This window comes from Macaca mulatta, chromosome 13 (genome assembly GCF_049350105.2).
Source record: "Macaca mulatta isolate MMU2019108-1 chromosome 13, T2T-MMU8v2.0, whole genome shotgun sequence".
NCBI lineage: Eukaryota > Metazoa > Chordata > Mammalia > Primates > Cercopithecidae > Macaca > Macaca mulatta.
This window is the reverse complement of record NC_133418.1, coordinates 105074931-105090496: the sequence shown is the minus strand read 5'-3', so window position 1 is coordinate 105090496 and position 15566 is coordinate 105074931. Positions and strand designations below refer to the sequence as shown.

General features: G+C 36.6%; 1 protein-coding gene across 6 annotated transcripts in view; it reads right to left on the bottom strand.

Annotated features, from left to right (window-relative positions):
• Positions 1-15566, bottom strand: part of WDR35 (WD repeat domain 35) — a 69655-nt gene that overhangs the window by 36226 nt on the left and 17863 nt on the right. For 4 of the 6 annotated variants that reach the window (XR_013403046.1, XM_077960103.1, XM_001107482.5 and 1 more), the window contains exons 9-11: positions 11662-11787; positions 8962-9147; positions 3445-3505 (exon numbers count right to left, since the gene is read on the bottom strand). Coding sequence is in view for 5 of the 6 variants with exons in the window: in XM_077960103.1 (XP_077816229.1) it covers positions 3445-3505; positions 8962-9147; positions 11662-11787 (373 nt within the window). In the remaining variant the exon portion in view is untranslated. Of the gene's footprint in view, positions 1-3444; positions 3506-5166; positions 5200-8961; positions 9148-11661; positions 11788-15566 lie in introns of all 6 variants that reach the window. The other 2 variants (XM_015111777.3, XM_077960102.1) reach the window with 1 other exon arrangement.

Here is a 15566-nt window from a genome sequence, read left to right as displayed (position 1 = left end):
AGGTTATTGGATTTTTTTTTTTTTTTTTTTTTTTTTTTTTTTTTTGAGGCGGGTTCTTGCTGTGTCATCCAGGCTGGAGTGCAGTGGCACGATCTTGGCTCAGTGCAACGTCTGCCTCCTGGGTTCAAGAGATTCTCCTGCCTCCGCCTCTCGAGTAGCTGGGATTACAGGTGCATGCCACCACGCCTGGCTAATTTTTGTATTTTTAGTAGAGATGGGGTTTTGCCATGTTGGCCAGGCTGGTCTCGAACTCCTGACCTCAGGTGATCTACCCGTCTCAGCCTCCCAAAGTGCTGGGATTACAGGAGTGAGCCACCGTGCCCAGCTTGGAAAAAAAGTTTTTAAGAAAATAATTATGCTTTCATTAACTGAACTTTGTAATGCTAATAGGCAGTCATTACTAGCCAAGCAAGAATGTAAAAGAATTTAAAACAATCTTGGAATTCACATATAAATAAAACCTGCTTGTAATATTTTAATGCTAAGGCCTGAAATAAATGCCGACATCTGTAATGTTCACCCACTTTCCCATTTATTCATTTCTCAGTCCTTTCAAGTGCCGGTGAATTGAAATTTCACTGAAATGTTTTCATCAAATTAACTCTCTCTGAAATATATGGAAAACCTAGTGCACATGTTAGATACCATCACTAGAAAGCTGCCCATGTGCTCCCACTAAAACGGCTGCAGCATAGGCAAACGGGTACTTGATGGCCACTTTCCATGCCTTCATTCCTCTGCAAATGCCGTTTTCTTTCCTTGAAATGTCACCTAAAGAAATACTTATTTTTCGAATTTCAGCTCAAATGAAACCTTCTCTAAGTAGAAAGATGTCTCTGACATCCTTACACACCAATAGCCATTTGCCTGGCACCCAGGGCAATACCTCGCACGCACCCAGGGCAATACCTCGCACGCACCCAGGGCAATACCTCGCACGCACCCAGGGCAATACCTCGCACGCACCCAGGGCAATACCTAGCACGCACCCAGGGCAATACCTAGCACGCACCCAGGGCAGTACCTCGCACGCAGTAGGGAAGCAGTAAATCACCGTTCAATGAATTAACTAGGTTTTAATTATTTGTTCAGAAATCCCACAGGAAATGTTATAATTAATTTCTTATTATTCCCAGTGACCAGTAGTACCTGAAACAGTGTATACTCATTGATAGTTCGCTAAATAAATGAATCATCATTTTTTATTTACATGATAGAAAATTTCCATGCATTCAATAAACATTTATTATGGGCCAAGGCAGTGTTAGGTCATGGGGATACAGAAGTTAATTACACATAGAGCTTTAAAAAGTTCAGTCTAGTGGGGAAGATAGATAAGAAAATTGATAAGCACGGTGCAGGTTAAGAGGTATTTTGGATGGAAGCACACCAAAGGTATTATGAGTGCTCAAGAAAAGAGCACCAAAAAAGGATACCTAACTCTCATGTGTAGAGTATAACAGAGTACCACAAACTACACTTCTATAACAATCTATAAAGTTCTTTTTTAAAGTTTCTACAAAAATTGTAAAGAGGAAGAGTAGATGGTAAAAGAAAAATAATAAATCCTAAATTCTAGAAGAGTAGCACTCATATATTTTTTTTGTTTTAGCCTCCAGTCCTCATAAACATTTGGCATAGAAACTTTAAAAAGGAATTTTACAGGATATGTATGAAACAAAAATGTTGAGTCTTTGGCTGTGTTCGCTGCAGGCCAATGAAAGAACTGTTTGTTAAAATCTCAGCCAGCGAGACTACAAAAAAAAAAGTTTTGAGACTCAAAAATACAAATAATCATGCCCTCAAGTATTTGCCATTTTATGAAGAAGGATTTACATTTGCTTTATTTTAAAAAACAGTCTAGGCCGGGCGCGGTGGCTCAAGCCTGTAATCCCAGCACTTTGGGAGGCCGAGACGGGCGGATCACGAGGTCAGGAGATCGAGACCATCCTGGCTAACACCGTGAAACCCCGTCTCTACTAAAAATACAAAAAAAAACTAGCCGGGCGAGGTGGCGGGCGCCTGTAGTCCCAGCTACTCCGGAGGCTGAGGCAGGAGAATGGCGTAAACCCGGGAGGCGGAGCTTGCAGTGAGCTGAGATCCGGCCACTGCACTCCAGCCCGGGCTACAGAGCAAGACTCCGTCTCAAAAAAAAAAAAAAAAAAAAAAAAAAAAACAGTCTACCTGTGATAAAAATTACTTTGAGATTAACCCTATCACCATTATGATTCTATGTTAAAACTTTAGATATTAAAAGAAAAAGTATATAATCTGAAGACTGACAAAATTTACCTCTTAAAGACTGTTATGCTTCTAGTAAACAAGAGATATTTATGTGAAGAGAGTCTGTAATAATTTTAAGCTAAGCTTTTTAACAAGGAACATTAATGTGTATATATATATGTGTGTATATAAACATATACATATATAAAACATATAAACATGTCTATGTAGCAATGAATGTAAGACACGAAGTTGAAATGTGGCAATATATCTAAGTGAGTAGGTTATCAAGACCCTATAAAGTCTTTGAGGTCATTATTTCTCATATTTGCTTTTATCACCCAAAGAGCTTAGCAAAATGCAAACACTCAAAAGGCAACAGGCATTAATATTTAATTGCTTAGGCTAAATGTCCAATCTGAAAAAAAATGACTAGTTCTCAGGTTCTCAGGAATAATGCAATGGGTTTTTAATTTCTTAGATTTAATAATTTTTGCAATACTGTATCCAATATACTACCATACACATTAAAAGAAAATCATTACTTTTGGAAGTTACAGTGAAATGGCAACAAAATACTTGTTAATGATTTTTAATAATCTACTTAGAATAAGATTTGGAATTTTTAATGGGTTACTTTTATAGTTATTGGGTAGAGGGAATAGTAAATCTAAAGTAACAAATGTCCTTTGAAAACAAAGAGTCAGGAATTTTTTAAACTGTCCCTATTAATAGACTCATTTCATTAGAAAAATCTGGAAAGGGCAAACTCACTTTTACAAGCAGCTGAAGTGTTTTTATGGAAGAGAGGTATTTACAAGCAGTTTATTAATAATAAAAGTGGTTTAATAGCAAAATTCTTTCTATAATCCTGTTTATTACATACTAATCATTACACTGCATACCAATTCCTACACAATTATATTTCCCATTTAAAGCGAATGATGGTACCATAGCAGTTGTGAAATTATAGTGGATTTTAGATAGAGTAACCTTATAATTTACTGTCTTAACCAGGATGCTTTTGAGAGCAAAATGGGGTATTAAGAATTCTATCATGGTAACAGATATAAACTGGTACTGGATCTGACAAAGTAGGAAGTACGGTCTTCCTCGTTTTAGAAAACACCATTCTAATTAATAATACCAGTGTTAGGTTTTTAAATTAGTGTTACAAATAAAATCTGATTGGAAAAGAAATAAATATTAACATTTCCTTACCAATATCAATGTATTTGGGATCCAAGGGAGTACCAATAGAATTACAAAGAACTAGCACAAACTGTGAACAAATAAAACAAAAAGTATCAGATCTCCTGCTTATGAATAATAAAGGAAATGTGCTTAATATAATCATGCTTATCTCTTTTTCAAACATTGTTAACTGGGAAATAACTGATGAAACTGTTAGGTACAAAAAATAGCAGACAAAAAGAAAAATGATTTACAGCATTAAAGATCAATTAATACTAAACCAAGGCTGCTTTCTCAATGTAATGGAGTAAATGGTTTTCAAGAAGACACAAGAAACACAAGTACTCTAGCTATTTTTCAACATTTATACAAGCGGTCTTCAAAAAGTTTATGGAAAATGTGTATTGTGAAAAAATACGCATGGATTTAAAAATTGTTTGCATCAAAATAAACGTGTACTAACTTGTTAAAACATGTCTGAACAGGATCTAGTTTGAAGCACTAAGAAGGAGATGGTAGCAGTTTGAAAAAAAGCCCTGGAAAGCAACATTAATTCTGCTAAAATTGAAGCAAGAAAAAACATCAAATTTATGGTGCAGCTTGGGTGGAAGAATGGTGAAATCATCAATCCTTTATGAAAAGCTTATGGGGACAATGCCCCAAAGAAATCAGCAGTTTACAAATGGACAACTCATTTTCCAAAGGGACAAGACAAAGTAAAGATGAAACCTGCAACAGCAGACCATCCATGTCGATTTGCAAGGAAAAAATTAATCTCATCTTGTTTCTGCCCTAATTGAAGAGGACTAACAATTAACAGCAGAAACAATAGTCAACACCATAGACATCTCAGTTGGTTCAGTTCACACAATTCTGACTGAAAAATTTAAGTTAAGCCAACTTCCCACTCGATGGGTGCCAAATCGGTTGCACCCAGATCAGCTGCGCACAGGAGCAGAGCAGTCAACAGAAATTTCAAACAGGTGGTATCAAGAACCTGAGGAATTTCTTCAAAAATTGCAACAGGAGATGAAACATGGCTTTACCTGTATGATCCTGAATGCAAGGCACAATCAAAACAATGGTTACCAAGAGGTGGAAATGGTCCAGTCAAAGCAAAAGCAGACTGCCAAGAGCAAAGGTCATGGCGACAGTTTTCAGGGATGCTCAAGGCATTTTGCTTGTTGACTTTCTGAAGGGCCAAAGGGCAATAATGTCCACTTATTATGAGAATGTCTTGAGAAAGTTAGCCAAAGCTTTAGCAGAAAAATGCCTGGGAAAACTTCACCAGTCTCGCCCCAGCATGACAATGCTCCTGCTCATTCTATTCATCAAACAAGGGCAATTTTGCAAGAGTTTCAGCGGGAAATCATTAGGCATCCACTTTACAGTACTGATTTGGCTTCAGGCTTCCTTTTGTTTCCTAATCTTAAAAAATCCTTAAAGGGTACCCATTTATCTTTAGTTAATAATGTAAAAAAGACTGCATTGACATGGTTAAATTCCTAGGACCCTCAGTTCTTTAGGGATGGACTATAAGATCTGGTATCATTGCTTACAAAAATGTCTTGACCTTGATGGAGCTTATGTTGAAAAATAAAGTTTCTATTTTTATTTTTATCTGTTAATTACATTTTTCCATGAACTTTCTGAAGTCCCCTCATATTTCTAAAGTTTCTGATCAGCTATAACCTCAAAACTCATTTTTATCCTATGATCAGTTATATAAGAGCTAATTTCATTTGTTACCGTTGCACCAAATGTCTCCATCTCGTTCTCCTCCTTGGAAGCAATATATAAATGACATGAGAAATTCAGAAAAATTCAGTTAACTCAAAAAAGACATGATTCAACCTAATGAAAATGGCTTATAGACAAATAATCATCAATGACCAATATTAGGAAAATAATCAAGCATAATGCACATTTTACATCATATTGTTTTAAAGTGATCATTTCCTTTTTCTTACTGTTAGTCTCTGTTTCTGTATCTTGTACTAAGAATATTATTCTACTTAGATGTTTTTCCTGACTAGAACAATTTCAAATAAACCAGTTCTTTATGCACTATTAACTCACTTTCTTTTTTCAGCATTCGATTAAAATTTGTTTAATTACTCAAAACATCTCAGGTACCCCATAGACAATATACATCTACTATTACCCATAACATTTTTTAAAAACTAAAAAGAACTCACTGAATTAATTTCATAAATATAAACCAAATAATAAAAATTATATTTTAAAAAATCATAATTTACTCTTCTACTACTTAAAATAAGCTTATTTACTGTCACAAAATACCACAAATAAATTGCATTTTTTAAATATATGTTTCATTTTTATCAGTTATACATGCTAGTAGTTTCAAAAATCAAATAGATCCACAAGGCTTCTTACTAAAAAATGGCAGTTCCCCCTAAGTTCACATTTCCTGCTCCCTTTACCGATCCTTTTGCTATTACCTCCACAAATCTAAGTAACATGTTTACACTGCTACTTGTTTTATTTCAATTTAGTCCATTAGCTCTTGCCTCCCCACTACAAATGACAAGTCTTTAGCTTCCTTTCATTCCCTTTTCTACCCCATCCCTTCCACACAGGGGCACATTTCCATCCCTCTCTCTATTTTTAATGCCATTTTGTCAGATCAAAATTTAGGGTTGAGTATGTTTATTATACTTCAGTTAAAAGGTGTTTTAAGTTTTAAAAGGGTGATTACATCATTTTGACTATGTAAATGCTATTCACAACTCAGTTGTCAAGTATATCATGATTTATTTTCTTCTCAAGCATATTCTTTCTCTGTAGTTGATAACTGTATTTTTTCTCTTTGATTCATCTTCTAGGGGCTTATTACTAACGCAAATCCCCAATAATCCCTGAATTATGTATATCTTGCTGCAAGGGCTCAAACATATCAGGTAGTCTATTAATGTCATCCCCCTGAATTTCTCTTGGAGCCTTCTAACCTTCTCTCATCTGACTCACTGGACATGCTGCACCACAGTCAGCTGGTACACTCTTCCTCACTGGTGTCTACTCTACTGTTTCTTCTGCTTTCTTGGTTTATTCCTCATTTTGTTAGACTATTTCCTAAAGTAACTTCCTAAGATAGGGAAGCTTGGAAGGGAAATTTTTAGTGAGTTACACATCTAAAAATGTCTGTATTCCACTTATTTATTTATTTACTTACTTACTTTGAGGCAAAGTATCACTCTGTCGCCCAGGCTGGAGTGCAGTAGCGTGATTTCGGCCCACTGCAACCTCCGCCTCCTGGGTTCAAGCAGTTCTCCTGCTTCAACCTCCTGAGTAGCTGGGACTACAGGCGCACGCTGCCATGCCTGGCTATTTTTTCTATTTTAGTAGAGATGGGGTTTCACCGTGTTGCCCAGGCTGGTCTCGAACTCCTGAGCTCAGGCAATCCACCCACCTTGGCCTCCCAAAGTGGTCTGTTCACTCTTTTTAGAAATATTGTTGAAATGCTAAGCTTCCGGGACTGGTCCTCTAATTTTATCCTTTCACTCCTATTTTCCATTTCCTTGTCCTTTTGCTTCACTTTACAGGTGTTTTCCTTCATTTTACCTTCTAATCCTCCAGCCAAAGTTTTCATTATGGTCATCATACTTCTAGTTTCCAAAAACTTCCTCTTCTATAGTATCCTTTTCTTATTTGATGGATGTAATATCTCTTAACTCTCTGAAGGTAATACTGATGGTTCTTTCGAAACAATTTTTTTTCTTTTGAGATAGAGTCTCACTTTCGCCCAGGTTGGAGTGCAATGGCACGATCCTGGCTCACTGCAACCTCCGCCTCCCGGGTTCAAGCAATTCTCCTGCCTCAGCCTCCTGAGTAGCTGGGATTACAGGCGTGCGCCACCATGCCCAGCTAATTTTGTAAATTTAGTAGAGACAGGGTTTCACCATGTTAGCCAGGCTGATCTCGAACTCCTGACCTCAGGTAATCCGCCCGCCTCGATCTCTCAAAGTGCTGGGATTATAGGCGTGAGCCATCACGTCTAGCCCCAAAATAATGTTTTTCAGACGTGTCCTTCCTGCATAGTCTTTGCTTCTTCCAAGTTCATTTCTACTTGTGTTTAGCTGCCTTTCTCAAATGTCTGGTAATCTTTGTCTAACTGCTTATATTTAAGAGTCAGACATTGAAACGCTGTTTGGAACAGAGTTGTCTATAAGTGAGCCTCACTGACTGGTGTCTTTACTGTAAGGTGATGTAAGGTGATGGGCAGGGCTACTTCCTTGGGGACTCCCGATCTCAGTATCTTTAGAAGGCTTTTCTCTTGAACAGGTCGAGTTCTCTTGAGAAGACTTCCCACCTCAAAGCTCAATGCTTGGCTGCCAGTGTTCTGGGAACCAGGTAGGAAAAGAAGACTGGGGTCATGTTGAATAGGAAACTTTTAATGTAATTGTCCTGTTTTCAGCAGAGTTCCCCCATCCTCAGCTCTGCTTGAAGCTCTTCAGCGCAGACTCTTTGATCCTCTCTGGAAAGTAAACCCCAGTTGTTGCAGGTGGCAGAAGGGCAGCTGCCTACGGACTCAGTATAGGGGAGTGGGATCTCCTTCTTATGTTTTTTTAAAAAGTTTTCTCTTTTCTGCATAATCTCTGGTACTTCCAAATTGCTTTTATGCTTGTTTCTTTCTCCTACCAGGTACCCCCAAGTCCTGTGCCTCTTTGGGATCCCGTGATATAAGCCAGTTGCCTCTGTTTTCTCCCTGAATGGCTTATGATTCAGCTTTCTTAGGTCTGCTAAGGTAATTACCGCTAATCCACCTACTCTAACCTACAAAATGTTGTTGCCATTTCCTTTCCCTTTCTGGTCCCTATGGGCTTATGACTTTTTAAGAAACATCTTTACTGTCATTTAGCAAGTTTCAGGAGAGAACACCATCAAACATGGCTGTTCAAAGAGTCACCTTTAAGAAAAAACTCTTTACTTTTTAACGGAATAAAATAATTGATAACACAGCTAAAGACATCGGTAGTCCTTTTCAGAAATATTTACATACTTCTGCAAATATTTAAGTTGTTAGTATACTTTTTTAAAAGACATACTTATATTATTTATGTTATGCTATGATATATTAATTTTTAAAGCAATATAACTCCAAATAAAAGTAGATTTCTCAATGTCAAAAGCTACCCAAACTGTCATAAGTGTTCATTGCTGCATAATTTCTTCAGCATTTATGCATAGTAGACATCTGGATGTTCATTTTTGCTCATGAAATTTTAACTTGAAAAAGGACTGTGGTATTTTAAATATATTTCAGAAACAAAAAGCTTCAGTATTGAACCAGTCAGTATGAATTGCCGTGTGATTAGCTGCTTGAAGAAAAAAAAATCAGGGACACGGCATCAATGGAGTCACAGAGTTTTCCAAAATTGGTCTAGACCAGTATGGCCAACAGACCCAATGTTTTGATGTACTTGCCAGTGTAGAGGCCATGCTTGAGAAGGTAGAAAAATATAACCCAATTCTGCCAAGCAGTTAGCCCATCTATGTCTTAAGATATCAAGAAACACCTACCTGAGGATGATTTTCATCAGCTTTTGTAGCCAAAATGCAGAAATCGCCACAGGTAGTAATAGAAATGAGACCCTTCACATATTTAACATGTTTTTCATTGTTTTTTGTATCCCAGAAGACAACACAGTGCTCTGGACGATCAGGTCTGGTATATGCATAAACCACAGTATTTGAGCAATAACCCCACTAGGAAGAAAGGAAGGAGGAAAGGGAAGGAGTTTGAAAGGCAGAAGAATTATTTAGCATTAGGAAGGAAAATTGTATTATTTTATTTTTACTCTCGAAATATTGCAGATATTTATCACTGCTGACAAAATATATTCTTCAGAAATAGAAGACAGATTCAACCTTTTATAAAAATAATAGAGATTTATAAAACAAAGAATGTACTGCAAATATAAATTTAGTTTGTCTAACTTTCCTTATTTTAATTGGTAAGATTTAAGCTTCAATGGTAAAAAAATTTCAATTATCAATAATAGCTGCTGGAGAGGGGACAACAGGTAGCATGATCCCTGTCAAAGTTTCAATTCTGGATCTCCAAGTCAAAATTCAAAAATAGTCACTTTGCCTTTTTACCCCATCCATATTTTTTATATTTGCTTTTATCAGAGTAATATATTCACATAATATATGGTCAAATAATCCTACCTGGCTTATTTAAAACAAAAGCAAATGCAGAACCCCCTGCCAAATTTCCTGTCTGGAATGGCCGTGCACAACTTCTGTCACTGCAACTGCTCCGGCATTTATTTCTGAATCACATTATCTATTGATTATGGAACTTACACACTTACAGCTTTCCCTTCTAATCCTCCCAACATGTTTATATTTAATTTTGAATTAAAAAATGAAAATATATAAATTATATTAAAAATATAAAAAATAAAATAATATGTTGATATTACCATGATTGTGTCTACCATTCAAACTAAGCTAAACCATGTTTAGCTTTTTGTATCCTGATTACTTTCTAAAATACATTTTTTACTTTAAAATAGTTTTAGATGGACAGAAAAGTTGCAAAGATAGCACAGAGTTCCCATATACCCCTCATCCATTTCCCTTATTGTTAACATTTTACATTACCGTGGTATATTTGTCACAACTAGGAAATCAACATCATACTTTATTTAGATTTCATTAGTTTTTCCCGAATGTCCTTTTACTATTCCAGAATCCCATTTGGGATACTTAGACTTAGTCATGTCACCTTAGGCTCCTCTGGGGTGTGACAATTTCTCAGTCTTTCCTTGTTTTTAATGACCTCAACAGTTTTGAGGAGTACTGGTCAAGTATTTTGTAGACTGTCCCTCAATTTGGGTTTGTCTGATGTTTTTCTCATGCTTAGATTGGACTTCAGGTTTTTAGGAAGACCAGCACAGAACTGAAGTGCACTTCTTTATCATGCCATATCAGGGGGTATGTGATATCCACATGGCATTCCTAATGATGTTAACCTTTATCACTTGGCCAAGGTTGGATTGCCAAGTTTCACCAATATAAAGCTACTTTATTTTTTTCCCCTCTCCATACCCTACTCTTTGGAAACTAAGTGTAGCCACACTCAAGCCAGGGGAACAGGGGACTATGTTCCACCTCCTGGAGAAGGCAATACCTAAGTAAACTGGAATAATTCTGTAAGGAAGATTTGTTTCTTCTCTCCCATTTATTTATTTATTCAAATAATCCATCTATATCAGCATCAACTCTTGGGCATTTATACTTTGGGTCACAATAAAATAATACATCATTTATTTGATTCTTCAAAGTGCTCCAGCTTTGGCCATTGGGAGGCTCTTTCATGTTCTTTTGACATTCCCCCATCCTTTTGTTGTCTGAGCACTTCCTTACTTGCTGGGACTATAAACTGTTTCAGGCTTACCTTGTATTTTCCCTGCCCTAGTCCTAGAATCAGCCATTTCTCTAAGGTCCTTTACCTTTTAAAAATTAAATATAGAAGATTTTTATAACAAATAGTCTACCAGATCAATCTCATATTTGAGAGCTTGCTTTTGGATCAAATGTTAAATTCAAGATAAAATACTGATTATATATTACGTTGCTTATTCTCATTTTCTCCTTCTAATCTATTCTCTGCCCTTCTCTACCCTGCTGTGAGCCTTGCAGCCTAGTTTCTATGAACTCCATCACCTGGGCTACCTGGCCATCTGGCTCCCCGTTGGGTTTCGCCAATAGAAAGCACCAGCAAGTGGAGAGGTGAGTTGGAATATTTATTCCCCAAATCCCTCTCTGCCTGGCCGGTTGGCACGGTCTGGGCTCCTGCAGAGCAGCCCCTCTTGCACAGCCACAGCTCTTGTGGGTTCCAGGAGCCTGACTCCCTTGTCTTGCCCCTTCAGGCCCAGGGCTGGTGATGGCTTCTCATTGATGCTAATCTTTGGGTGCTACTTTTTATCATTCCTTGCTGTTCCCCTTAGTCCTGCCCATATCTCTGTAATAAGCCTTTCATCAGTCTCTCTTCAATTACTCCTTTGAGTGTACCATCTATTTCTGGCTAAGACATTGACTCATGGAGTAATTTTACTAACTATATATAGTATTCTAGAAAAGTTTACTAGGTCTGAGGTCTTTACACAAAAAGGCTTCCTTTCTGCTAGCTCCTAAAACAAGAGAGCTTTGAATACACTTTGAGCGATAGTAAGAAACACTGTTTATTTTACAACTGCTGTTAATATTTACCTTATAATTAGGTCGAATGTTTGCAAAATATATAAAGGAATCAACAGCTAGTGCAATTTTCAGTCCACCTCCTTCCCAAGATAGTGCAGATATTTCCTTCCCAGGAACTTTCAAAGTACCCAGATGCTGAAAAAGAAAGTTATCTTTAACCTAAAGTATAACAATTAAATACAAATTACCACCAATCACTTCATAGAGGTCAAAAGTGGTATGAACATTATTTTGTGAAAAGTTACTACTCACTTTAAAATCACGTTTCTTGAATTTTTATAATGAAAAACATGCATATAAGAAAAACTTACAAACTATATCCAAAGAATTCAATAGCAAATTTCATCAAATCTAAAATGCCATAGACTGAAACATGCATTTTTATGTACAACTAAGGAAAGGAAAAAACACATTGCTAATTAAAATATAGCAACTTTGATTATAAGATGCCTCCTCATTTTAAGTTGTAAAAAATTACATTTCTTAGAATCAATGAAATATTATATTAGCAAATTCAATCATAAAATCTTGTCTTTCTCTTTCATCCCCTCACACCCAACTAGTCACCAAATCCTATTGCTTTTACTCCTTTCCACTCTCTATAATTACCTTTTTAATGGATTGAATTGTGGTAATAGCTTCCTAACTTTAAGTCTTACCTTTCATCTGTTTCCTTACTCTCTCCCTCTGCCCTCTCAATTCAATCTCTACTCTGCTGTCACAACTATCTTTCTGGAACACAGATCTAATCATAACTTACCCTGCTTTTTAAAAGGTTTAATAACTTTTAAAAATCAGTAACTCCCCACCATCACATTCTTTAGCATGGCATACAATGCCTGTTTCCCATCTTATCCAAAACCATAGTATGTGGCTTAATATCCCACTATTTAGCCATAACTGCTGTGTGCCTGCTCATGAAGGAACTACTCTGCCTCCACACCTTTGGCCTATACAATATCCCTTCTGCCTGAAATCCCCCTCTCCTTTCCTCACAGCTCCCCTGTCCTTACTGGTCCTTGTCCTCCTGGAGCACGCCTATTCATCCATCAAGATACAGCTCAAATACTGCTTCCTCAATGAGTCCTGCCTTCTTCTCCGACTCTATGGTTCCAGAGAATTAGAGAATGTGCTCCTTAAGAGTATAACTGCATCATATTCACATTTATTTCCCTTTCCATTAATAGATTATTTGATAAACTGATAGTCAATATGTATCTCCAATAAATATACATTCAAATTAATTTTTTCATATACTAATAGTACTTGTTATGACCAAATTAATGAGTGAATAAATGAATACAAATACTTTTTTAATGTGGCTATAAAACAACCAAGCATTTTTAATCTATACCTTTCATTTGACAGAATGATATAATCCCAAAATTTCAATGAACTTTGCTGGTATCCCTTGTTCTAAGCAGATATCCTCTAGGGTCAAATTTAATGTTACTATAGTTTGAATGTCTGTCCTCTCCAAAACTCAGGTTGAAATTAATTGCCATTTTGACACTATTGAGAGATGAGACCTTTCGGCAGTGATCAGCGCCTGAGGCCCTCATGGCTGGGACTACTGCCATTTTACAAAGGGGAATTAGGTCTCCTCTTATCTCTCTGTTGCACTCTCTTTGCCCTTCTTCCTTCCACCATGCAATCATGCAGCAGGAAAGCCCTCACCAGATGTCAGCAGCTCAATACTGGACTTCTCATCCTCCAAAACTGTAAGCCAATAAGTTTCTATTAACATACACTATGCAGTCTGGTATTCTTCATAGCAGCACATAATAGAGTAAGACAAATGTATTGAGCTCCATTTTGCCAAGGAAACCAATGGAAGAAAAAACCCAAAGTTTTAACCTAGGAGGGTCTGATCTATCTGTCTTGCTACCTGTATGAAATTAAAGGGGAACCAGCAAGCTCTCTACATCCATAAGAGGAGAAGAATACGGCCATCTTCTAACTACAAACCAGCCAGGATGTGGCAGTAGCAAGGAAAGAAAACCACCTTTTAGTAAGCCTTCATTACGTGCCAGGCACTGTGTAGGCATTTCCTCATTGTAATCTCCTTTAATCTTTACAACAGCACCATGACATATTTCCTTTATTTCTGAAAATAACTAAACTGTGTCTTAGAGGCTAAATAACTTCTCTATGTCAAACTACACTGTAGAAAATGAATTCAATGCCAGATCAACTTGACTACAAACCCTATGCTCTGTTATCTCCTACCATGGCTAAGACCACAGTGCAAAAACCAGGAGCCCCTGGCCCTCAGAATTTAAAAGCAAATTCTTCTCTGAGGTTTCCTTAAGTTTAAATCGTTAAGTTTAAATTGTTAGATAACTTCCATCCAGGTTATCTTTCCTACCTTAACAATAACACAGATCCAAATAATTCCCCATATATTCACTCACTCAGAAAATACTGACTACTATGCCCTGAGGAACTATGCTAGATATTTTTAGTTACAGCTAGACCAAAACCCACTTACAGTTTCAGTTTAACACTTAACACATTGTTTTGCAAGATAAAAAAACAGACTTTAGAACCCATGTTTTTCTACCTGGGGAAGGCTGAACTAACAAAAATAAGCAGATAAAACATGATGATAAGGCCAGGTGCGGTGGCTCAAGCCTGTAATCCCAGCACTTTGGGAGGCCGAGACGGGCGGATCACGAGGTCAGGAGATCGAGACCATCCTGGCTAACACGGTGAAATCCTGTCTCTACTAAAAATACAAGAAAATTAGCCGGGCGAGGTGGCGGGCGCCTGTAGTCCCAGCTACTTGGGAGGCTGAGGCAGGAGAATGGCGTCAACCCGGGGGGCGGAGCTTGCAGTGAGCCGAGATCGCGCCACTGCACTCCAGCCTGGGGCACAGAGCAAGACTCTGTCTCAAAAACAAACAAACAAACAAAAAAAAAGGTGATAAATAAGTAAATGGCAATCAACAAAAATAACCAATAAAGAACATTAATTAAGAAGGAGGTTATAAATATAGAAATAATTAGAACGCAGATTTTTAATTATCTAGGAACCTTGAAAACTATGCTTTTTTTTTCCCTTCACTTTTACATCTACCAGAAATATTGTCGTTTGACAATGTATAGAGAGCATCTACTTTCTACAGTACATTCTACTGGGTAACTTTGAGATACTGATTCAAAAGCATCAGAAGACATCATTTCTTGCCCTAAAAGAAATTATTAAAATACACAAAAATAATATTTAAACAACTGGTACAGGCTTTTATGCAGCCAAAAATACATATCACTGTAGTCTATGGTGAATTTATAAAAGCCAACAGGGTATCCAAAAGGGACAAAATATAGTATTGGGTTAGAAAATAAGATATTCAAAAAACGTATTAAGCTTAGTTATTAATAAGCTCTCACTTTCTAAATTATTTAAAATTCACAATATATTAATTCTCCTACTTGACATTTTCCAATGCTACTTCTGAAAATTCTCTTTTAAAATTAAATTTATTTAAAATACTATTGAGAAGGATAATACCCATATGTACATTTATGAAAACAATGCTTGTATTTTAATGTAGCATCACTGAAGATTAATTATTAAATTTTCTTCAAATAATTGATTACTTTGCAACAAATGAAAAGTATTAGAAGTTTGGAGGAAGGACAGACAGATATGTATGTTTAACATCTAAACACATGTAAAATGTCACACTAAAAATCCGAAAAATTAATCTGAAACAACTATATTACACTAAATACTACTCAAAAGCTGGCTATGAAAAGAGACACATATTCGGATCACAGAGAATTCAAAATAACTGCTCCACGGTGACTTCTTATGTCAAACTTCTCGTTTTCTGAATGTATAAAATTGTAACTTTTATTTTATAATTATAAAACTACAAGATTATGAAATTCCATGATAAAATACAACAA